At 58.2% G+C, this 22,363-nt stretch overlaps 4 protein-coding genes and 2 long non-coding RNA genes across 7 annotated transcripts in view; 1 reads left to right on the top strand and 5 right to left on the bottom strand.

Moving 5' to 3' along the window:
- LOC135404453 (class II histocompatibility antigen, B-L beta chain-like) overlaps positions 1–11,242 on the bottom strand; it is a 77,648-nt gene extending 66,406 nt beyond the window's left edge. The window contains 1 exon segment of the mRNA XM_064639205.1: positions 10,148–11,242. Within this exon segment, the coding sequence (XP_064495275.1) occupies positions 10,148–10,232 (85 nt within the window). The 5' untranslated portion in view covers positions 10,233–11,242.
- LOC135404808 (zinc finger protein 74-like) overlaps positions 1–22,363 on the top strand; it is a 190,224-nt gene that overhangs the window by 102,673 nt on the left and 65,188 nt on the right. The gene's annotated exons all lie outside the window — the stretch shown is intronic.
- LOC135404518 (uncharacterized) overlaps positions 1–22,363 on the bottom strand; it is a 177,061-nt gene that overhangs the window by 95,344 nt on the left and 59,354 nt on the right. The gene's annotated exons all lie outside the window — the stretch shown is intronic.
- Positions 7,266–8,797, bottom strand: LOC135406234 (class II histocompatibility antigen, B-L beta chain-like). The gene is made up of 3 exons (XM_064640673.1): positions 8,390–8,797; positions 7,979–8,122; positions 7,266–7,300 (listed from the first exon to the last, which is right to left on the bottom strand). The coding sequence occupies exons 1-3, from the start codon at positions 8,742–8,744 to the stop codon at positions 7,266–7,268; spliced, it is 534 nt and encodes a 177-aa protein (XP_064496743.1). The 5' UTR covers positions 8,745–8,797.
- Positions 13,259–15,700, bottom strand: LOC135404450 (class II histocompatibility antigen, B-L beta chain-like). The gene is made up of 5 exons (XM_064639203.1): positions 15,487–15,700; positions 14,703–14,972; positions 13,849–14,130; positions 13,474–13,580; positions 13,259–13,361 (listed from the first exon to the last, which is right to left on the bottom strand). Exons 1-5 carry the CDS (start codon positions 15,569–15,571, stop codon positions 13,353–13,355), a joined length of 753 nt encoding a protein of 250 aa, XP_064495273.1. The 5' UTR covers positions 15,572–15,700; the 3' UTR covers positions 13,259–13,352.
- Positions 17,104–19,882, bottom strand: LOC135404521 (uncharacterized). Its single transcript, XR_010425713.1, has 2 exons — positions 19,671–19,882; positions 17,104–17,275 (listed from the first exon to the last, which is right to left on the bottom strand). It is a non-coding gene; the product is annotated as an uncharacterized LOC135404521 (long non-coding RNA).

The following is a 22,363-nucleotide window of genomic DNA, read 5'->3' as shown; positions in this document are numbered from 1 at the left end:
TTGTTTCCCAGTGTCCCCCCCATTCCCATCTGTGTCTCCCGGGATGGGGTGGGTTGGAGCGGAGCCGCAGGCGCTGGGCAGGGGCAGTGGGGGGAGGGCGGCTCTCGGGGACACCGCGGTGGCCGCGGGGAGGGCGGGGGGTCCTTTGTTCGGGGGCTTTTGGGGTTTGTCCGGGACCGGACAGAGCGGGAGCTGGTTTTGGCCACCTTGGTCTCTTTTCCTGAGAGGAAGTTTTTTCCCCACGGGACACCTCGTGGAGAGCGACCGAGAGAGAGAGAGAGAGAGAGAGAGAGAGAGAGAGACCGACCCATCTGGGAGCGAGGTGTTCTGCTTTGGGGACTGCCCCTGGGAAAAGGGACTCCTTCACTGCTGGCTGCGAGCACACGGGGCTGAGAGAGCTTTGAACTGCCGGGACAGTTTCTCCCCCCCACCGGGGGATTTGGGACTTTGTTTTGTTTCTTCTGAAAGTTTTTGGTTGCACTATTTGTTGTTTATTCAGATTTTGTTAATAAAAAGCTGATTCTTTTCCTTTTCCACAGTTCCACCTGAGGTCTCTTAATTTCTAAGTTGTAATCTTGTTTAACTAAGACCCAGTGCAACTCAAAATGCTGGGAAAAAGGGGATTGGGCATCCTCAGCCCCCCATCTCCCTCTTGTTTGGGGCAACTCTGAGCTCCGGGTCAATTTATCCTCTGTTTGAGGTTCCCCTGATCTGTGGGAGCCCTGGGTGGCCGGTTTTGGATTGTCCTGAGCTTTGGGAGCCCTGGCTGGGCATTTTTGGTGGGCCCTGAGCTCCCCCCTCCCCCGCAGCCCACGGACCCCCCCGAACCCCCCAGCCCCGGGGCTGCCGCGGGGGCCCCCAAGGGCCCTCAGCCAATCCCAAAGCGCCCACGCCGCCCGCGCCCAATCCCAGCGCGCCGCGCTGATGACTCATCAGTCGCCGGGAAGACGCCTCGAAAAAAGGGCCCCAACTGCGCCCTCAGCCAAGCCCAGCGCGCCCCAAACCCCCCAAAACGGCGCCGCCCGGCTGGTTTTGGGCTGTCAGCAGCTGTCCGGTGCTGGGCATGGAGCGTGTGCAGGGAGCTGGGGCCGTGCTGGCGGTGCTGGTGGTGCTGGGAGCCCCCCCGGCTGCGGGCGAGGAGCTGTCGGGTGAGCAGGGGGTGGGAACGGGGGGGAAAGAGGGGAGAAAAGAGGGGGTGGGAGCCCCAAAAGTGAGTGCGAGGGGGGTCAGAAGGCCCAGAGTGAGTGGGAGGGTGGTGGGAGCTCCAAAGTGAGGGCGGGGGGTCTGGGGATTGTGGGGACAGTGGGAAAGGGGTGGGAGAGGGGGGAAAGGCGGTCTGGGAGAATAGGCAGAGGGGTGCTTCACACAGTGAAGCTTTCCAGTTCTCTACACTCCTGGTTTCTGGGGAGAAGTGGGGGGGATTCAAAAATCCTGGCAACAGGAGGGTTTGGACACTCCCTGACCCCAAAATATCACAAAAGAGGGATGTGAACACCCCTAGACTCCAGAAATCCTGTGAACAGGGGGGTTTGGACAGTCTCAGAACTACAAAATCCTGGAGAAAGGTGGTTTAGGCACATGCCGTGTATCAGGGAGGGAAAAGGTCCGAGAGATACTGGAAGGTGAAAAACTAGACACCCTTGCTACTTAAGAAAGTAACTATTTATTATGAAAGGTGGCTAACAGTGAAAACATAGGCACTCAAGAGAAAGGGATTAGGGAGGAGAAAAGTGAACAAAAAGACCCTAAAAGGAAGGCACAGCACCCTACTCACCCAGGTGTCACCTATAAGAGAGTCTTACCCACTCTAACCACTTCTAAAGCCTCTCTGCAGCAGCTGCGTGTTCCGGAGGGCTGGCAGGCTCCCACTCCAGCAGGCGTCCCCGCTAAAAGCAACTTGGTCCTTCGTGTAGAGCCGGCCCCCAGCAGGGAAAGCGTGTCTGCTTTTATACAGTTCATTGAGCACACCTGCCCGGGGAGGGGTGGCCAGCACTGCCCCGTCAGGGGTTCCCAATCCCACCCCCTTGGTTATGTCAGTGCCCCCCTTCTGTGCATGGGTGAGAACTTTGGAAATCCCCTCACGCAGGCGCAGTGAGTCCTGGGGGTCTTTCCCAATTGAGTCTGGGGGCGAGCCTTCCTCACCTCATCATCACTTTCTCCTCCAAATGCCCTTGACGAGCCATTAACCAATCACAGGAGACCAATTAAAACAGTTTATACAGAAGTTCTCCCTCCAAGGCCAAATTTAGTGTTTTATCAGTGAACTTGGCAGGAAGAACAAGAAACTACTGCAGGTGGCTAAGGCCAAACACAGACCAAAAATATCATCACAACTCCATCCCAGTACAAGGACTCTGAGCCAGAGAGGGGATGAGAGCCGGGTACAGGCTTGGGAATTACCGGGAGGGGAAAGGGATGTCTAAGAACAAGTCCCTCAGGAGAGGGAAGCAGAGAGGCTGAGTTTTGACCCCAGCACTAGGGTGTGCAGGGCAGAGCAGAGAATATGCCCACATAAGATACTTGTGTGTCCGTCTTTGCAGTTCTGACAGGCACTTCTTGTCACAGCCTGTCCTCTCCATTCCAGAATAGGCCCTGGCAACCAAAGAACCAATACCCCACACCATAGTGCAGACCAACCCATGTGCTTTGGGCCCTTTTGTTGTCCTATCCATTCTGGCCTATCCTTTCCATTCTGGAATGGCCTCTGGAAACCAAAGAACCAAGTCCCCACCATGTGACAGTTCAACCCCATCCGTGTGCCAAGGGCTCCTTTGTGGTGTCACAGCCTGTCCTCTCCATTCCGGAATGGGCCCTGGCAACCAAAGAACCAACGCCCTGCAACCCCAAAGTGAAGCCCCACCTTTGTGCCATGGGCGCTCTTGTGATGTCACGGCCTATCCCCTCCATTCCAGAATGGCTACTGGAAACCAAAACACCAATGTCTCACAGCCCCTAGTGCCGCCCAACCCCTGTACCATGGGCTCCTTTGTGGTGTCACAGCCTGTCCTCTCCATTCTGGAATAGCCCCTGGAAACCAAAGAACCAACACCTCACACCCCCACAGTGCAGCCCCACCTGTCTGCCACGGGACTCTTTGGGATGTCACGGCCTTTCCCCCAGGAAAGAAAGCCTGGAACCTTTCGGTTTCAGATGCAGTTGGGGGGCCACCCTGGGCACTCCATGGGCAGCAAGAGCTTTCTTTGCTGGCCCTTTTTGTCTGGCAGGAATCTTCAGCTGTGTTCAGTTTGGGCAGTCAGACTGGCAATTTCAGCTCAGGGCTCCTGCAAGTGAACGACAGCCCTGCCCTCCAGGAAAGAAACCCCTTACCCTCGGTCTCTTCTCCTGTTCCTTAATATACAACCTGCAGGGGAGCTTTCTGGGATCTCTTCTCTTGGGAATTGGGAAGATAGACCCACTCTCATGTTTAACCCCTCAGGCAAAACCACCCTTTGATCACCTTTCCCAACCCTCCCCAACCTTTCCCAAAGCCCAGATTTTAGAGGTGTCCTGTAATTCTGGCCCAATCTCACCCAAGCCCACAAACCATGACAGAAACCTCTCAGCCTCACGCTGCGTCCTTCCCATTGCTGTGCCTTATGTGCAGGCAAAAGGCCTTAAAATCAAGTCCCCAAAATTCATGGCCTGTTCTTTTTCCCAGAAAAGAAGGCGTGGTGAACTCTCCAGACCAGGGAATTGGAAGATCTCCCCAAAACTCCTTTGGTACACGCTGCAGGGCCAACGATTCCTCTGCTCTGCCCTGTCGGCACTGCTTTGTCTCATCTGGGTCCCCAGAAACTGTCAGTGAAAGCCAGAGAATAAAATCTCTGAGCAGTTGGTTGGGTTCCAGAGGTGACCCTACTTCATTCAGCGCTGAAGGGACACGGCAATTGCTCTCTGACACCTGTACATCAGTTCTCAAAACTCTTAACAATTTCTACATTTTAGCAGACAAAAGAATTCCCGTCCCTTGGTTTACCAGTTCTCTGCAGGAATTCTTATTCTCTCTTCTATTGGTTCTTGATTTCTCACTTTGCATGATACTTAGTCCACAGTTTTTGTCCTTTTCTTGTCTTTTCCCTGGATAGAGAGAGCCTCAGTAACTGTCTGTGTTAGTTTTGTCTTTGTCTCTGGTTTCTCTAAGGGTCTTTGTGGTTTAGAAATTCTGCCTTCTTGGTGTCCAGGTCTCAAAAATAGATTTCTCTGCCAGGTCTACGACCACTGAAATATGGCAGGCCTTAAGCTTTTACTTTGTTTTTCTAAGAAATGGCCAAGGCCCAGAACTTGTCCATCATCCATTGTCTATTGCCCCCATTCAATCTCCTGCCAGCAGTTTCTCCCCACTGCTGGGTGGGCTCCTTTGTCAAGCACTAGAACTTGTTGGGTAACAGGCCCGGTCCTGTTGCCTATTTTTCGTGGGGATGTGCAGGAGGGCATTGAGTCTTCCATGAGCAAATTGGCAGAGGACCCCAAGCTGGCTTGCAGTGTGGATGTGCTGGAGGGTAGGAAGGCTGTGCAGAGGGACCTGGACAGGCTGGACCTCTGGGCCGAGCCCGTGGGCATGAGGTTCAAGAGTGCTTTTGGTGCCTTTGGGGCCTCTGGCCACAAGAACCCCCTGCAGCTCCAGGCCGGGGGCAGAGGAGCTGCAAAGGGTCCCCGTGGGAGAGGCCCTGGGGGTGCTGGTGGACAGAGGCTGAACCTGAGCCAGCGGGTGCCCAGGTGGGCAAGAAGGCCAAGGGCAGGCTGGCCTGGATCAGAAAGAGTGTGGCAGCAGGAGCAGGGCAGTGATGCTTCTGCTGGACTGGGCACTGGTGAGGCCACCCCTGGAGTGCTGTGTCCAGCTCTGGGCCCCTCAATTCAGGGAGAACCTTGAGGGGCTGGAGTGGGTGGAGAGCAGGGCAATGGAGCTGGGCAAGGGTCTGCAGTGCATGTCCTGTGAGGAGCAGCTGAGGGAGCTGGGCTTCTCCAAGCTGGAGAAGAGGAGGCTTGGGGCTGACCTTCTCCCTGTCCACAACTTCCTGACAGGAGGCTGGAGCCAGGTGGGGGTCAGCCCCTTCTCCGAGGCAACAGGCGATAGGACAAGAGGACACGAGGACCTGCCTGTCAGGGGCTGTTTGCCAGGGACAGGAGCAGGACTTTTGGGAGAGAAACAGGGATCAGGAATTTAAATGGGCTGCCCAGGGAGGTGGTGGAGTCAGCGTCCCTGGAGGTGTTTAAGCAAAGACTGGCCATGGCACTGAGTGCTGTGGTCTGCTTGACGTGCTGGGGATGGGGCGTAGGCTGGACCCCGGTTGATCTCACAAGTCTCTGCCAAGCTCAGGGACTCTGGGCTTCTGTGCCAGCCCAGCCTTTGGGGACAGCGTGCTGGTGGCTCAGAGGCTCCGTCCTTGCCTTGCCTTGCCCATCTCCTGGCTGCCAGGCAAGGGCCTTGTGACATCACAGCCTCTGTGGAACAGCGCGGTGGCTGAAAACTGTCAGGGCTGCGTCCCCGTGCCCAGAGCCTGGGCAGAAGTCGGCTGGCAGGGACGGGCAGAGACTGTGCAGAGGTGTCAGCTCGTCCCGCAGCAGCACGATGCCCAGCCAGGGCATCTCCTGGCTCCTCAGGCTCTCGGTGCTCCTGCTCTTGCCTGGCCCACTCGAGCCTTGCAGCCATGCCACAGGTGCCATTGCTGAGAACCGGGGTTTTCCTTGGATGGCCCCTTGCCAGAAAAGGCAGGAGAGGCTGGAGAGAGGGGAAGGAGGGGGGTCAGGCCGCTGGGATGGTGCCGGCGGGCCGTGAGCCCGAAGCCAGCAAGGCCTTGGGCCCACACGGTGTCAGGGGAGGACTGAGAGCCCCCAGGGAGGAGGAAAACTGGGCAGGCCCCAAGGCTGCTGGGCCTCTTCCTTGCCAGCCCTTTGGCCAAGGCCCCGAGGCAGAGGTGGGGCTCAGCCCCTGCCCAGCAATGGGGCACAGGCTGAGCCCCAGGGACACCAGAGCCAGGCGGCCTGAGCTCTTCTTCCTGCAGCGTCTGCCTGGGGCAGCCCAGCCAGGCCTGAGTCTCTGCAGGAGAGGCCAAGCCCAGCCAGAGAGGGCTCAGCCCTCTGAGGCTGCACTCACTGCAAAGGGAACAAAACATTGGCCCAGAGGACATCCTGCCCCCAAATGGAGAACTGGAAAGGTCAAGAATAAAAAAGTCACCCCCCTCCATTCTTCAAGACATGTTTAGACCTCTTTCCTAAAAGCATCCAGGACTCGGGTCACCCAATTTTCTCTCTGACAAGGGTTTTCCATGGTTCCCCTCAATTCCCAAGTTCAAAGGGGTCCCAGTACACTTTGGGTTGTGTTGGATGCTGTGCTGGCATGCAGATGTCCCCCCAAAGCTCCCCCAGAACAGGGTGACACAAGGGGGGGGGCACAAAGGGGTCCCCATTCCTGATCCATCCTGGAGCAACCACACGGGGGGCAACTGGGATCATAGTGGGAGCAGCTGGGCCCCTGCTGGGCTCATACTGTGACCATACTGGGAGTGACTGCAATACTCCTGGGAGTATGTGAGAGGCACTGCAACCATACTGGGATGACTGGGATCAAACTGGATTTGTACTGCAAGTGTCTGCAAGTTCCTGGGGCCATACTGGGACACATACTGGACACATGCTGAGATCATCCTGGGAGCAACTGGGACCATGCAGGGGCAAATGGCCTCCTCCAGGCAGTGCCTGAAAGTGCCTGGGGCCAGACTGGACTCAGACTGGGAGTCCCTGAGAGGGAAAGGAACCATCCTGGGGGGGACTGGGAGCAACTGAGACCACCTTAAGGGCAACTGGGATCCTCTTGGGAGTGACTGGAAGTGACTGGGCCAGCAGCCGCTGCTGGTGGGGCCTGGCAGGCCTTGGCTGGGGGGAGCCGGGCGGCCTCTGCACGTCCCTAGGCCCTCAGTCCCACCCTCCTGTTATCTCAGTGCATCTCTTCTGTGCACGCGTGAGAACGTGGGAAATCCCCTCACGCACACGCAGTGTGTTTTGGGGGTCTTTCTTAATTGAGTCTGGAGCGGAGCCTTCCTCATCCTCCTTCTCAAACTCTCCTTCAAGCGACCTTGGAGGACAACTGGCCAATCACAGAATGCCGATTACAACAGTTTATACAAGAAGCTCTCTTCAAGGACAACTTTCCCGTTTATCAGGGCTTGTTTTCCCATAACTTGGCAGGGAAAGAGCAAAGCTTTTACAGGTGGCAGGGCCAAACACAGACCAAAAGAATCAGCATAAATTCACCCTGGTACAGGGGGTCAAACCTCTCCCGTGAAGTCCGAGCAGGTCCGGGCTGGGGCAGAACAGGGCACAGGAAACGAAGGCAAACGGGAACCAGCAAACAGCCAGATGAGCAGGCCGAGAACAAAAGGACCTCGGAGCCTCTCCAACACACCCCTTGTCTGAGTTAAGGCCAAAGTGAAGGGCCTTGCCCTTTGCCCAGGAGAAAGCAAAAACCTCCACCCCCCCAGAGCCTTCTGAGGGCTCCCAACCTGCAATGTGGGCTGGGTCAGTTCTTTTGTGGGTGTGAGTCACCCAAGGCAAAGCCCCCTCCCCCATTGAACATCTTTCTTTTCCAGTGGGGCAGGGGAAAGAAAAATTCCTGCTTGGTTTTTTAGAAGAAGGAAAGCTCTTTACTTCTTCTTTTTAGAAGAAGTAAAGCTCTCTCAGGGGGGAGGGATCCCCTCCCCCCTGCCCTCACTGCCCCCCAATAACAGGGACTGGGGAGAACTGGGAAGCTTTCCTGGGAACACTGGGAGCAGCCATCTGGGGTCAGACTAAAAGCAGGTCTTGGGGGGACACACGACCCCCCAAACTCATCGTGGGGATGGACTGGGGGGTCCCGGCTGGGCCTGAGGCCACGGGGAGGGGCTGCGGCTGCCGGCGGCTCAGGAGCTCTGTGAGGAGAGAAAAGGGTGTGAGAGAAAAGGGGTTGGGGGGGTAGAGGGTTGCACAGAGGCTGTGGGAGAACAAGGAGGGGGACACAACCCGTGGGGACCCCCCTTTACCTTCTCCCACAGGTAGAAGCCGAGCCCCAGCACCAGGAAGACCAAGCCCAAGACGAAGCCCCCGACCCCCACCAGGATCTTGCTGTGGACGGTGTCCGGTGGCATCTCTGGGGGGAGCCAGGGGGGTCAGCACCCCCAAAACCTCCCAGAGACTCTCCCAGGCCACCTAGCACCCCCTGAAACCTCCTGCCAGTCCCTTCCCAGCCCCTTTAGGGATCCCACCCAACCCCTCCCAGCCCCTTTAGGAGCCTCCAACTCCCCTCTCAGCACCCCCAGGACCCACGAAACTCCCTCCCAGTTGCCCCCAGTTGTCCTTTTTCCCCCCTTGCCCCCTGCCAGTGTGCCCCCGGTGCTGGGGGGGGCCGGGCCCGTACCCCAGTGCCGGCTGAGGGGGTGCTCCAGGCTGACGTGCTCCACCTGGCAGCTGTAGGTGACCCCGCGCCGGGGGGGGATTTCCAGCATCACCAGCACCTGGTAGGTCCAGTCCCCGTTGGGGACCACGTCGGTGGCCACCACGTGCTCCGGCAGCTCCTGCCCATCCTGGAACCACCTCACCTGCACCGGTGCAGGGTAGAAATCCATCACGGAGCAGAGCAGGCGGCCGGGGCCGGGCTGGGAGCTCGACAGCACCAGCGAGATGGACACGCTGGGGGGCACTGGGAGGGACGGGGGAGACACTGGGCTGAGCTGGGGGGCACTGGGAGGGAGGGGAGAGGGCTTGGAGGACATTGGTAGGGATTGGGATGGCACTGGGAGGGACTGGGATGGCAGTGGGAGGGACTGAGAATAGACTGGGGTAGAAAGGGCTGGGCTGGGAGGGCTCTAGGGAGAGAGTTGGGAGATGTGGGAATGAAGTGACAGTGACTAGGAATGGACTGAGAGGGTCTGGGAATGGAGTGAGAGGGTCTTGGAATGGACTGTGAGGGTCTGGGAGTGGAGTTAGAGGGACTGGGAATGACTGGGATGGACTGGGAATGACTGGGATAGACTGGGAATGATTGGGCTGGACTGGGAAGGAAGCGATCGGGACTGGGAGGCTGAGTCCTGGGGAGGGAACTCTTTGGTTTGGGTCTGCCTGGCAACTGGAGCGTCATCAGAGAGACGCGCTGGGATTGGCTGAGGGGCGTGAGCTCGGTGGCCCCAGCGGGGTGGAGACGCGGGGAGCACTGGGAGAGACTGGGATGGACTGAGAGGAACTCGGAGTGGGCAAAAGGCTACGGGAACGGGCACAGGGAGGGTTGAGGGGTCTGGGGTGATTCCCAGGGAGGGTTTGAGGGGCTCCAGGGTCATTCCCGGGGCAGGGCCCGAGGGGACCCGCTCTGCCGCATGCTCACCTCTCCTCTCCACGCTGAACGGGGTACCAAGTTTGTAGTTGGACCGGCAGTACGTGTCCACCTGACCCCGTTTGTACTTCAGATATTCACGGTGGCTGTTATAGTCTCTGGCCTGGATCTCCCCAAATGGGGTGTCCCCCACATAGACCCCCACATCGCTGTCAAAATGCAGGAGCTGCTCCCGGTTGTAGAAGTGCCTCTCCAGGAACCTCACCTCCTCAGTACCGTTGATGAAATGACACTCCTGTTTTCCCATCCACTGGAACACCCCTGTGTGTGCAGGACACGGGTCAGGGGGTGCCCCGTCCCCCCCATCATCCCCCAGCACCCGATAGAAGGGTGGGAGCTCAAGGGGCCACCCCGGACCCCCCTTTCCCACCCTCCTCTGCTCCACGGACACCCCAGCCCCCCATCAGCCCCCTGGGGATGGACAGGGGGGTTGGGGACCCCCACAATGCGGATACAACCCCCTGCAGAGCCCCAGGAACTGAACCCCCCACCAGGGCTCAAGGGACACCGAGGGACCCCCATGGCACCTCTCTCCCTGCTCTCCCACCACCCCTTTCCCCCCTCCCTTTCCCACCGTCCCCCCAATCCCCAGAAACCCCCGCCCTCACTTTGGGGCTCCCACCCCCTTTCCACTCAGTCCTGGACTTCCAAACCCCCTCCCACTCACTTTTGGGGCTCCCACCCCCTTTCCACTCAGTCCTGGACTTCCAAACCCCCTCCCACTCACTTTTGGGGCTCCCACCCCCTCTTTTCTCCCCTCTTGCCCCCCCTTTCACACCCCCCGCTCACCCGACAGCTCCTCGCCCGCAGCCGGGGGGGCTCCCAGCACCACCAGCACCGCCAGCACGGCCCCAGCTCCCCGCACACGCTCCATGCCCAGCGCCGGACAGCTGCTGACAGCCCAAAACCAGCCGGGCGGCGCCGTTTTGGGGGGTTTGGGGCGCGCTGGGCTTGGCTGAGGGCGCAGTTGGGGCCCTTTTTTCGAGGCGTCTTCCCGGCGACTGATGAGTCATCAGCGCGGCGCGCTGGGATTGGGCGCGGGCGGCGTGGGCGCTTCGGGATTGGCTGAGGGCCGTTGGGGGCCCCCGCGGCAGCCCCGGGGCTGGGGGGGGTCCAAGGTGGGTTTTGAGGCGTCCCGGATTCCTGGAGATGGCATTTAAGGTGATCTGAATGCGTTGGAATGATGTTCTGTGTGGCCGCGGGTGCCTCATAACTCCTTGTTCCCAGGATTTTGGGAGTCTGGGAGTGCCCAAACCCCCCTGTTCCCAGGAGTTTTAGGGGAGTTTTAGGGTCTGGGAGTGTCCTAACCCCTCTTTTCCAATGTTTTGGGGTCTGGGAGTGCCCACACCTCTCTGTTCCTTAAATTCTGTGGGTCTGGGGTTGCCCAACCCCCTCTGTTCCCACAATTCTGTGGTTCGGGGGCTGCCCAACCCCCCCTGTTCTCCATATTTTTGGGGTCTGGGAGTACCTAAAGCCCATTTTTCAAGGATGTTTGGTTGCTGAGAGAGCTCAAACCCCGCCTGTTCGTGGGGGTTTAGGAGGCTGACATTTGTCCAAACCCCCTTTCCCAGGATTTTGAGGGTCTGAAGGTGCCCAAACCCCCCCGTTCCCAGGATTTTAATGGAGTCTAGGACTGTCCAAGCCCCTCTTTTCCAATAGTTTGGGCTCTGGGAGTGCCCCAACCCCCTCGTTCCTAAGATGTTTGTGCTCTGGATGTGCCCAAACTACCTTTTCCCATGATTTTTAGTGTCTGGGAGAGCCCCAACCCCCCTGTTCCCGGGATTTTGGGGGCCCAAGGTGGGTTTTTGGGGGGTCCCGGATTTTTGGGGATGGGGTTTGAGGTGACCTGGATAGGTGGGGTTGCGGGGGGGGGGGGGGGGGGGTAGAGGGGGGAAAAAGGTGAGAAATCCTCCTTTTCCCGGGATTTTGGGCACCTGGGTGTGACCACAACCCCCCGTTCCTGCGGTTTTGGGCGTCTTGGTGCAGCTCAACTTCCCTTTTCCGGGATTTTTGGGGTCTGGGTTTGTCCCAACCCCCCTGTTCCCGGGATTTTTGGTGGTCTGGGAGTGCCCAACCCCCCTGTTCTCAGGATTTTTAGTGTCTGGGAGTACCCAAACCCCATTTTTCCAAGTTTTTTTTGGGGGCTGACATGTCCCCAACCCCCCTGTTCCCAGGATTTTTTGCCTCTGGATGTGCCCAAACCATCTTTTTCCAAGATTTTGGGGGTCTGGGAGTGCCCCAACCCCCCTGTTCCTGGTTTACCAGGAGGCTGACATTGCCCAAACCCCCCTTTTCCCAGGATTTTCGGAGTCTGGGTGTGTCCAAACCACCTTTCTCCAGGATTTTTAATCTCTGGGATGCCCAAAACTCCCAGTTCCGAGGATTTGTAGTGCCTGGGATGCCCAAACCCTCCCGTTCCCAGGATTTTGATGGAGTCTGGGAGCGTCCAAACCCTCTTTTCCAATATTTTGGAAAATATTGTCCCTGGGATTTTTAGGCTCTACGAGAGCCCACACCCCGTGTCCCCAAAATTTTTGAGGTCTGAATGTTCCCAACCCCCTCTATTCCCATATTTTTCAGACTCTGACGGTGCCCAAACCCCCCCTTTTCCCAAAATTTGAAGAGGCGAGAGCCGAGCGCGGTCTCTGATTGGCTGAGCCCGATCAAGGCTGAGTTCTGGGCTCGTCTACCCGGCAACTGATGACGCAACAACCGTACTCGCTCCCATTGGCTGCTGCTGCTGCTGACCCCTCCCGGGCCTTGGGGGTCCAAGGTGGGTTTTGGGGGTTCCCGGATTTCTGGGGATGGGTTTGGGGTGTCCTGGATACGTTGGAATGAGGTTCTGGGTGGCCAAGGGTTCCCAATAACCCCCCCTGTTCCCAGGAGTTTTAGGGTCTGGGAGTGTCCTAACCCCTCTTTTCCAATATTTTGGGGTCTGGGAGTGCCCAAACCCCTCTGATTTCACAATTTTGGGCGCCAGGGAGTACCTAAACTTCTCTTTTCTAGGATTTTTTGGGGGCTGGGAGAGCACAAACCCCACTGTTCATGGGGGTTTAGGAGGCTGACATTTGTCCACACCCCCTTTTCCCAGGATTTTCAGGGTCTGAGAGTGCTTCAAACCCCCCTTTTCCCAGGACTTTGTGGGTCTGAAGATGCCCAAAGCCCCCCGTTCCCAGGATTTTGATGGAGTCTGGGAGTGTCCTAACCCCTTTTCGCCAATATTTTCAGGTCTGGTAGTGTCCCAACCCCCCTGTCCCTGGGATTTTTAGGGTCTAGAAGAGCCCACACCCTCGTGTTCCCAAGATTTTTGGGGTCCGAATGTCCACAATGTCCCTGTTCCTCTGCTTGTCAGACACTGATGGTGCCAACACCCCTTTTTCCCAAGATTTGAGGAGCCAGGAGTGCCCAAACCCCCCTGTTCCCAGGATTTTGCAGGTCTGGGAGTGTCTAATCCCCGGTTTTCACTATTTTGTGCCCTAGATGTGCCAAACCCCCCATTCCCAGGATTTCTGAAGTCTGAGATTGTCCAAGCCCTCCCAGAATCTTGGGCCTCTGCATGTGCCCAAACCAACTTTCTCCAGGACTGTTTGGGTCTGGGAGTGCCCAACCCTCCCCGTTCCCAGGATTTCTGGAGTCTGGGAGTGTCCAAGCCCCTCTTTTCTAATATTTTGGAAACTGGGAGTGCCCCAACAGCCCTGTTCGTTTGTCTTGGGGGCCTGACATTTGTCCCAACTCCGCTTTTCCCAGAAATTTGAGGGTCTGAGAGTACCCAAACCCCCTGGTTGGTGGGATTTTTGGAGCCCCATCATCACAGCCCACAACCACCAGGACAGCAGAGCACTGAGAAGCTTTACTGGGAACACTGGGAACAGCTGGTTAGTGCAGGAAGAAATGCAGGGAAGGGGGGGACAGGCGACCCCCCCAAATCAGGGCAGGGTTTGGGGGGTCCCGGCTGGGCCCGAGGCCACGGGGAGGGGCTGCGGCCGCCGGTGGCTCAGGAGCTCTGTGGGGAGAGAAAAGGGGGTGAGAGCAAAGGGGTTGGGGGGCAGGGGGTGCCCAGAGTCTGTGGGAGAGCAAGGGGGGGACACGGCCCCCATTTGGGGACCCCCCTTTACCTTCTCCCGCAGGTAGAAGCCGAGCCCCAGCGCCAGGAAGACCAAGCCCAAGACGAAGCCCCCGACCCCCACCAGGATCTTGCTGCGGACGGTGTCCGGTGGCATCTCTGGGGGGAGCCGGGGGGGTCAGCACCCCCAAAACCTCCTCCCACGCACCCCCCGGCACCCCACAGAGCCCGGCCCGCTCTCCCCCAGCCCACCCGGGGGTCCCTCAAACCTCCTGCCAGTCCCTTCCCAGCCCCACCAGGGATCCCAACCGGCCCCTCCTGGCCCCTTTAGGACCCTCCCATCCCCCTCCCAGCCCCCCCAGTTGCCCCCAGTCTCACCCCAGTTGCCCCCAGTTGTCCCCCCGGGGCTGGGGGGGCCGGGCCGTACCCCAGTGCCGGCTGAGGGGGTGCTCCAGGCTGACGTGCTCCACCTGGCAGCTGTAGGTGACCCCGCGCCGGGGGGGGATTTCCAGCATCACCAGCACCTGGTAGGTCCAGTCCCCGTTGGGGACCACGTCGGTGGCCACCACGTGCTCCGGCAGCTCCTGCCCATCCTGGAACCACCTCACCTGCACCGGCGCAGGGTAGAAATCCATCACGGAGCAGAGCAGGCGGCCGGGGCCGGGCTGGGAGCTCGACGGCACCAGCGAGATGGACACGCTGGGGGGCACTGGGATGGACGGGGGAGACACTGGGCTGAGCTGGGGGGCACTGGGAGGGAGGGTAGAGGGCTTGGAGGGCATTGGTAGGGACTGGGATGACAGTGGGAGGGAGTGGGAATAGAGTGGGGGAGAAAGGGCTGGGCTGGGGGGTCACTGGGGAGAGAGTTGGGAGATGTGGGGGTGAAGTGAGAACGACTGGGAATGGAGTGAGAGGGACTGGGAATTATTGGAAAGGACTGGGAGTGACTGTGAGTGACTGGTGTGGACTGGGAAGGAAGCGCTCAGGACTGGGAGGCTGAGTGGTGGTGAGGGAAGTCTTTGTTGGGTCTGCCTGGCAACTGGAGCGTCATCAGAGAGACGCGCTGGGATTGGCTGAGGGGCGGGAGCTCGGTGGGCCCAGCGGGGTGGAGACGCGGGGGGGCACTGGGAGAGACTGGGATGGACTGGGAGGGAGCAAATGGCACGGAGATGGACACAGGGAGGGCTGGGGGGTCTGGGGTGATTCCCAGGAAGGGTTTGAGGGGCTCCAGGGTCATTCCCGGGGCAGGGCCCGAGGGGACCCGCTCTGCCCCACGCTCACCTCTCCTCTCCACGCTGAACGGGGCATCAATCTTATAATTGTGCCGGCAGCACCCGTCCGCCAGAGACCGGACGTACTCCAGAATGTCCTGGTCGCTGTTCAAGTTCCTGGCAACCTTCTCCCCATACGGGGTGTCCCCCACAAACACCCCCACATCACTATCGAAGTGCACAAACTGCTCCCGGTTGTAGATGCGCCTCAGGATGGTCCTCACGCGCTCGGTGCCGTTGATGAAGTGACACTCGTACTTAAACATGTGCTGGAACACCCCTGTGTGTGCAGGACACGGGTCAGGGGGTGCCCCGTCCCCCCCATCATCCCCCAGCCGCCCACAGCAGGCTGGCAGCTCAGGGGGCCACCCCGGACCCCCCTTTCCCACCCCCCTCTGCCCCACGGACACCCCAGCACCGGCTCTTGGCTGGGGGGGAACCCCCTCATCAGCCCCCCGGGGATGGACAGCGGGGTTGGGGACCCCCCCAATGCCGATCCCACCCCCCCAGAGCCCCAGGGAACCGCTCCAGGGCTCAAGGGACACCCAGGGACCCCCAGGGCACCCCTCTGCCTGTTCTCCCACACCCCCTTGTCCCTCTCTCCCACCCCTTTCCCACCGGCCCCACAATCCCCAGACCCACCCAACCTCACTTTGGGGCTCCCATCCCCCTCCCACTCACTCCAGGCCTTCAAACCCCCCTCGCACTCACTTTTTTGGGGCTCCCACCCCTTCTTTTCTCCCCTCTTTCCCCCCCTTTCCCACCCCATCCCCCTGCCCGCCCTCCCCGCTCACCCGACAGCTCCTCGCCCGCAGCCGGGGGGGCTCCCAGCACCACCAGCACCGCCAGCACGGCCCCAGCTCCCCGCACACGCTCCATGCCCAGCGCCGGACAGCTGCTGACAGCCCAAAACCAGCCGGGCGGCGCCGTTTTGGGGGTTTTTGGGCGCGCTCGGATTGGCTGAGGGCAAAGGCCGGCGCCGGTTTGGGGCCGTGTTGGAGCCTGGTCTTCCCGGCGACTGATGAGTCATCAGCGCGGTGCGCTGGGATTGGGCGCGGGCGGCGTGGGTGCTTCGGGATTGGCTGAGGGCCGTTGGGATCGGGGGGGGTCCCGGCTGGGCCCGAGGCCACGGGGAGGGGCTGGGGGGGAGAGAAAAGGGGGGGAGGGAAAAAGGGGGAGAGAAAAGGGGGGGAGAGAAAAGGGGGGAGACAAAAGGGGCTGGGGGGGAATGGGGGCAGAGGGGGCTCACACTCCCTGGGCAGGAGGAGATTTCTGTCCTGGCACTTTTGGTCTGGGAGGGATCTTCGTCCCTCTTGGATTTTGGGAGTCGCACGGCCCCGTTTGAGCATCCCCGGGGACCCCCAGAGTCGTGACCGGTGACACCAGTGACACACCAGCGACAAGGACCACTGGGACCAATGACAGGGACCAGTAGGACCAGTGACACCAGTGACACCAGTGACAGGGACCAGTTACAGGGACCAGTGACACCAGTGGGATCAGATACAGGGACCAGTGACACCAGTAACACCAGTGGCACCAGTGACAGGGACCAGTTACACCAGTGACACCAGTGACAGGGACCAGTTACACCAGTGACACCAGTGACAGGGACCAGTACCATCAGTCCCTCCAGTGCCTCCCAGTCTCTCCCAGTGCCCTCCCAGTGCCTTTCCAGGACCCCCCAACCCCTCCCTCCTCAAAAAGTTGGGGTCTGGGAGTACCCAAACCTCTCTTTCCAGGATTTCTCGGGGCTGGGAGACCCCAAACACACATTCCTGGGTTATTGGGAGGATGACATTGCCCAAAACCCCCTGTTCTGAGGAGTTTTAGGGGGTCAATGTTCCCACCCCCCCTATTCTGGTGTTTTTGAGGGGCAGACGTGTCCCAAACCCCCCTGTTCTCAGGATTTTGAGGGTCTGGGTGTGTCCCAAAGCCCCTGTTCCCAGGATTTCTGGAGTCTGGGAGTGTCCAAGTCCCTCTTTTTCAATATTTTGGGCCCTGGTAGTGCCTCAACCCACCCAGTTTCTGGGATTTTAAAGGTCTAGGAGAGGCCATACCTCTGTGTTGCCAATATTTTGGGGGTCTGAATGTTTCCAGCCCCCCTGTTCCGATGATTTTTGGGCTCTTGGACTGTCCAGACCCCTCAATCCCAGGATTTTTGGGGTCTGGATGTGCCTAAACCACCATTCTGCAGGATTTTGTAGTTCTGAGAGTGTCCAAACCCACCCCCCCCCCCGTTCCCAGGATTTTTAACATCTGACAGTATCCAAAACCTCCTGTTTCCAGCATTTCTGGAGCCTAGGAGTGTCCACACCCCTCTTTTCTAATATTTTGGGGTCAGGGAGTGCCCAAACCCCCCCGTTCCCAGGATTTTCGGAGCCCCCCAACCTCTCCCCAACAACCAGGACTGCAGAGCACTGAGAAGCTTTACTGGGAACACTGGGAACAGCTGGTTAGTGTGGGAAGAAATGCAGGGAAGGGGGGGACAGGCGACCCCCCCAAATGAGCGCAGGGTTTGGGGGGTCCCGGCTGGGCCCGAGGCCACGGGGAGGGGCTGCGGCCGCCGGTGGCTCAGGAGCTCTGTGGGGCAGGGCCCGAGGGGACCCGCTCTGCCCCACGCTCACCTCTCCTCTCCACGGTGAATGGGGTGACCCCCACGTAGTTGTGCCGGCAGAGCACGTCCACTGCAGACCGTTTGCGCTCCATGATTTCTGGGTCGCTGTTTGCTCTCCTGGCCTGGATCTCCCCAAACGGGGTGTCCCCCACAAACACCCCCACATCACTGTCAAAATGCAGGAGCTGCTCCCGGTTGTAGATGTACCTGTCCACGAACCTCACCCTCTCGGTGCCGTTTATGAAGTGACACTCGAGCTTTCTCAGATAATGGAAGACCCCTGTGTGTGTAGGACACGGGTCAGGGGGTGCCCCGTCCCCCCCATCATCCCCCAGCCGCCCACAGCAGGTTGGGAGCTCAGGGGGCCACCCCGGACCCCCCTTTCCCACCCCCCTCTGCCCCACGTCCGCCCCAGCATCGGCTCTTGGCTGGGGGGGAACCCCCCCATCAGCCCCCCGGGGATGGACAGGGGGGTCGGGACCACCCCCACGCGGATCCGACCCCCCCAGAGCCCCAGGGAACCGCTCCAGGGCTCAAGGGACACCCAGGGACCCCCAGGGCACCCCTCTGCCTGTTCTCCCACACCCCCTTGTCCCTCTCTCCCACCCCTTTCCCACCGTCCCCCCCAATCCCCAGACCCCCCGCCCTCACTTTGGGGCTCCCACCACCTTCCCACTCACTCTGGGCCTTCTGACCCCCCTCGCACTCACTTCTGAGGCTCCCACACCCTCTTTTCTCCCCTCTTGCCCCCCCTTTCACACCCCACCCCCCTTCCCGCCCCCCCCCTCACCCGACAGCTCCTCGCCCGCAGCCGGGGGGGCTCCCAGCACCACCAGCACCGCCAGCACGGCCCCAGCTCCCCGCACACGCTCCATGCCCAGCGCCGGACAGCTGCTGACAGCCCAAAACCAGCCGGGCGGCGCCGTTTTGGGGGGTTTGGGGCGCGCTGGGCTTGGCTGAGGGCGCAGTTGGGGCCCTTTTTTCGAGGCGTCTTCCCGGCGACTGATGAGTCATCAGCGCGGTGCGCTGGGATTGGGCGCGGGCGGCGTGGGCGCTTTGGGATTGGCTGAGGGCCGTTGGGGGCCCCCGCGGCAGCCCCGGGGCTGGGGGGTTCGGGGGGTCCGTGGGCTGCGGGGGAGGGGGGAGCTCAGGGCCCACCAAAAACGCCCAGCCAGGGCTCCCAAAGCTCAGGGCCCACCAAAATTGCCCAGCCAGGGCACCCGCAGCTCCCACGGGCCCCCAAAATGAGTTGAGGGCGGTCTCCAATTGGCTGAGCTCGGGGAGGGCTCCGTTCCGGACGGGTCTGCCCGGCAGCTGATGACGCAACAGCAGCTCTCGCTCCCATTGGCTGCTGCTGCTGACCCTGCCCGGGCCTTGGGGGGTTCAAGGTGGGTTTTGGGGGTTCCCGGATTGCTGGGATTGGGGTTTGGAGTGTCGTGGATAGGTGGGAATGAGGGTCTGGGATGCCGGGTGTGCCAAATAACCCTCTGTTCGTGAGATTTTGGGAGTCTGGGAGTGTTTGAACCCCCCTGTTCTCAGGAGTTTTAGGGTCTGGGAGTGTCCTAACCCCTCTATTCTAATATTTTGGGATCTGGGCGTGCCCAAACCCTTCTGTTTTCACAATTCTGGGGGTCTGGGAGTACCTAAACTTCTCTTTTCCAGGATTTTTTTTGAATCTGGGAGAGCTCAAACCCCCCTGTTCGAAGGGTTCAGGAGGCTGACATTTGTCCAAACCCCCTTTTCCTAGTATTTTGAGGGTCTGAGAGTGCCCAAACCCCACTGTTCCCAGGATTTTGATGGAGTCTGAGAGGGTCCAAACCTTCTTTTCCAATATTTTGTGCTCTGGGAGTGCCCCAAACCCCTGCCCCTCGGATTTTTAGGGTCTAGGAGAGCCCATACCCTTGTGTTACCAAGATTTTTGAGGTCCTAATGTTCCCAACCCCCCAGTTCCCTTGTTTTTCAGACAATGATGGTGCCCAAACTCCTCTTTTCCAAGATTTTAGGAGCTTGGAGTGCCCAAACCCCCCTGTTCCTGGGATTTTCAGAGCCCCCTCAATGCCTCAAATAACCAGGACTGCAGAGAACTGGGAAGCTTTACTGGGAACACTGGGAGCAGCCGGCTGGAGTGAGAACAAAAGCAGGGAAGGGGGGACAGACGACCCCCCAAACTCAGCATGGGGATGGACTGGGGGGTCCCGGCTAGGCCCGAGGCCACGGGGAGGGGCTGCGGCCGCCGGCGGTTCAGGAGCTCTGTGGGGAGAGAAAAGGGGGTGAGAGCAAAGGGGCTGGGGGGGCAGGGGGGGCCCACAAGCTCTGGGAAGCAGGGGGGAACACGACCCCCCTTTGGGGACCCCCCTGTACCTTCTCCCGCAGGTAGAAGCCGAGCCCCAGCGCCAGGAAGACCAAGCCCAAGACGAAGCCCCCGACCCCCACCAGGATCTTGCTGCGGACGGTGTCCGGTGGCATCTCTGGGGGGAGCCGGGGGGGTCAGCACCCCCAAAACCTCCTCCCACGCACCCCCCGGCACCCCACAGAGCCCGGCCCGCTCTCCCCCAGCCCACCCGGGGGTCCCTCAAACCTCCTGCCAGTCCCTTCCCAGCCCCTCTGCGATCCCACCAAGCCCCTCCCAGCCGCTTTAGGACCCTCCAACTCCCCTCCCATCACCTCCACGACCCCCCTGATCCCCTCCCAGTCCCTTCCCAGCCCCCTCATGACTTTTCAGAACCCCTTCCAGTCAACTCAACCCCCCCCAGCCTTCCTCCCCTCCCACCCAGGCTCCCCCAAACTCCCTCCCAGTTGCCCCCAGGACTCCCCAAAGCCCCTCTCAGCCCTCCCAGCACCCACCAACCTCCTTCTCAGCCTCTCCATCGCCCCCTGAGCCCTTCTCGTTCCCCCTCAGTCTCCATCCCAGTTTCCCCCAGTTGCCCTCTTTCCCCCCCGGCCCCCCTGCCAGTGTGCCCCCGGTGCTGGGGGGGCCGGGCTGTACCCCAGTGCCAGCTGAGGGGGTGCTCCAGGCTGACGTGCTCCCCGGTTTCTCCTCCTCATCTGGGGATTTGGGACTTTGTTTTGCTTCTTCTGAAAGTTTTTGATTGCACTGTTTGTTGTTTATTCCGATTTTTTCAATAAAAAGCTGCTTCTTTTCCTTTTCCACACTTCCACCTGAAGTCTCTGAATTTCTAAGTTGTAATCTGGTTAAACTGAGATACCCAGTTTGGAGAATGCCCGGCCCTGGGAATCTGTGGGTCTGCACTCGGCATTTCACTCCCTGGAAACACTTGGATTTAGGGAAACTCGGAGTAAATATAGGCTTGGACTTCCCTCTGGTCAATATTTCCTTATTCTGGGAATAAATCCCGATGTTCCTTCTGCCAAAACTCCCAGACCTCCGTCCCTGCTGGAAAACCAACTGTACCATGGGGGAGGCTCCTCCAGACCCTTCCCAGCCTTTTCCAGCTGGGAAACGGAAAGGGAAAGGGAAAGGAAAGGGAAAGGGGAAGGGGAAGGGGAAGGGGAAGTGGAAGGGGAAGGGGAAGAGGAAAGGGAAGGAAAGGTGGTCTTTGGGGCTGTCCCTGCAAACCGGGCAATCCCCTCCGGAATCAGCTTTAATGACCCCCCAGACACGGCCCAGGAACCAGAGAGGCCCTGGCTGGGAAAAGGGAAAAGCAAGGATTGAAAGCAAAGAAATCAAATGATATAAAGAAATACATCAAATTATATATTCAAAGAAACAAAATTCTATATGCGATTAAATAAAATTATATAAATGTGTAAATCACATTATAGAAACAAATAAAACAAATTATGGAAACAAATTAAATTTTATAAACAAATTATTAAAATTATATCAACAAAAATATCAGATTATATCTGCTGATAGATCAAATTATATGAATGAATAGATCAAATGTTATATGCTGATAATTAAAATTATATAACAACTAATCACAAATAAATAAATAAAATGAAACTAATGGTTAAAATTAAACAAGTAAAAATTATATAAACATATAAAAGTATAAATTATATGAAAAATAAAATATTTAAATATAAATGAAATTTAAAAACAATTGAATGAAATTATAGATGCTAATAAATAAACTTATATGAACAAATAAATAAAATTGCATAAACAAATATTTAAAATTAATAAGCAAATAATTAGAATTTTATACAAATAAATGAAATTATATAAACAGATCAATAAAGTTTTAGATGCTAATAAATAAAATTATATGAACCAATAAATAAAACCCTTGTGTGACCTTGTCTGGTGTTCCCTGGGCACTGAGGGAAGAAGAGAAGTTTATCAAGGTGCCAAATGCCCACGGAGATCTTGGAAATCAGCTCTCCAGGATGCTTTGCAGCCCTTCTCAGTCAGCTTGAGCTCTTCAAACACACTTGTCCTCAGCGTTTTCTCTGAAAGGGTCACTATGGTCTGAAGGGTCAAACTCAGAAGTGTCTGAACGTGCAGACAGTCCTTCCTTCCGGGCAGAGATGCAGCTGCTTGGGAATGTTATTCCCTGCTGGCAGCTTCCCACAGAGCTGTGGGCACACATTCTCCAGGCAGCTCACTGAATGCAGAGTTTCCTTCCAACCTGAAGGGAGTCTTTGCTCTACAACATCTCTGCCAGGTGGTACTGTGTGATTGCAGGCTGGTTCTTCTGGCTCTGCCTGTGTCCTGCTCTCCTTGGAAAGCACCATGTCCGTAAGGATCCAGATGATGATCCTGATCTCGAAGAGAATCAATAAAATATCATTAAACAGGCATAAAATGTCAGGAATCGATGAATGAAATGCCAGATCTATCTGAAAATAGACACAAATACAGTGTTGTGGAGCTCCTGGCCGGTCTTTCCCAGCCCTGTGGGGGGCGGGAAGCCCTGGGGCCTCACTTGTCTGCCCTCGAATTAGGAGCAATTTATTAGGCCAATTAACCACAGAGTCATTTGTCCCTGAGCTGCTTTGTTCCTCTGCCAGGCACAGGCCAGCCCGGGCTCCGCAGGCTGCAGGGCTGCTGCGTCCTGTCAGTGCTCAACACCTCGGATTTATTTGCC

The sequence above is a fragment of the Pseudopipra pipra genome, chromosome W (genome assembly GCF_036250125.1).
Source record: "Pseudopipra pipra isolate bDixPip1 chromosome W, bDixPip1.hap1, whole genome shotgun sequence".
NCBI classification, from domain to species: Eukaryota; Metazoa; Chordata; class Aves; order Passeriformes; family Pipridae; genus Pseudopipra; species Pseudopipra pipra.
The sequence above is the reverse complement of the archived record's forward strand: the minus strand, read 5'-3'. Positions and strand labels throughout refer to the sequence as shown.

Coding starts and splice junctions, on each gene's coding strand:
- LOC135406234 (XM_064640673.1), bottom strand. CDS start 8,744: ATGTCCTCCAAGCCCTCTCCCCTCCCTCCCAGTGCCCCCCAGCTCAGC. Junction 8,123..8,389: donor CCCCCTCAGCCGGCACTGGG/GTACGGGCCCGG, acceptor GGCTCCCCCCAG/AGATGCCACCGGACACCGTC. Junction 7,301..7,978: donor CGGGTTGTGTCCCCCTCCTT/GTTCTCCCACAG, acceptor GTTCTGCCCCAG/CCCGGACCTGCTCGGACTTC.
- LOC135404450 (XM_064639203.1), bottom strand. CDS start 15,571: ATGGAGCGTGTGCGGGGAGCTGGGGCCGTGCTGGCGGTGCTGGTGGTG. Junction 14,973..15,486: donor TGCGGGCGAGGAGCTGTCGG/GTGAGCGGGGAG, acceptor CTGCACACACAG/GGGTGTTCCAGCACATGTTT. Junction 13,581..13,848: donor CCCCCTCAGCCGGCACTGGG/GTACGGCCCGGC, acceptor GGCTCCCCCCAG/AGATGCCACCGGACACCGTC.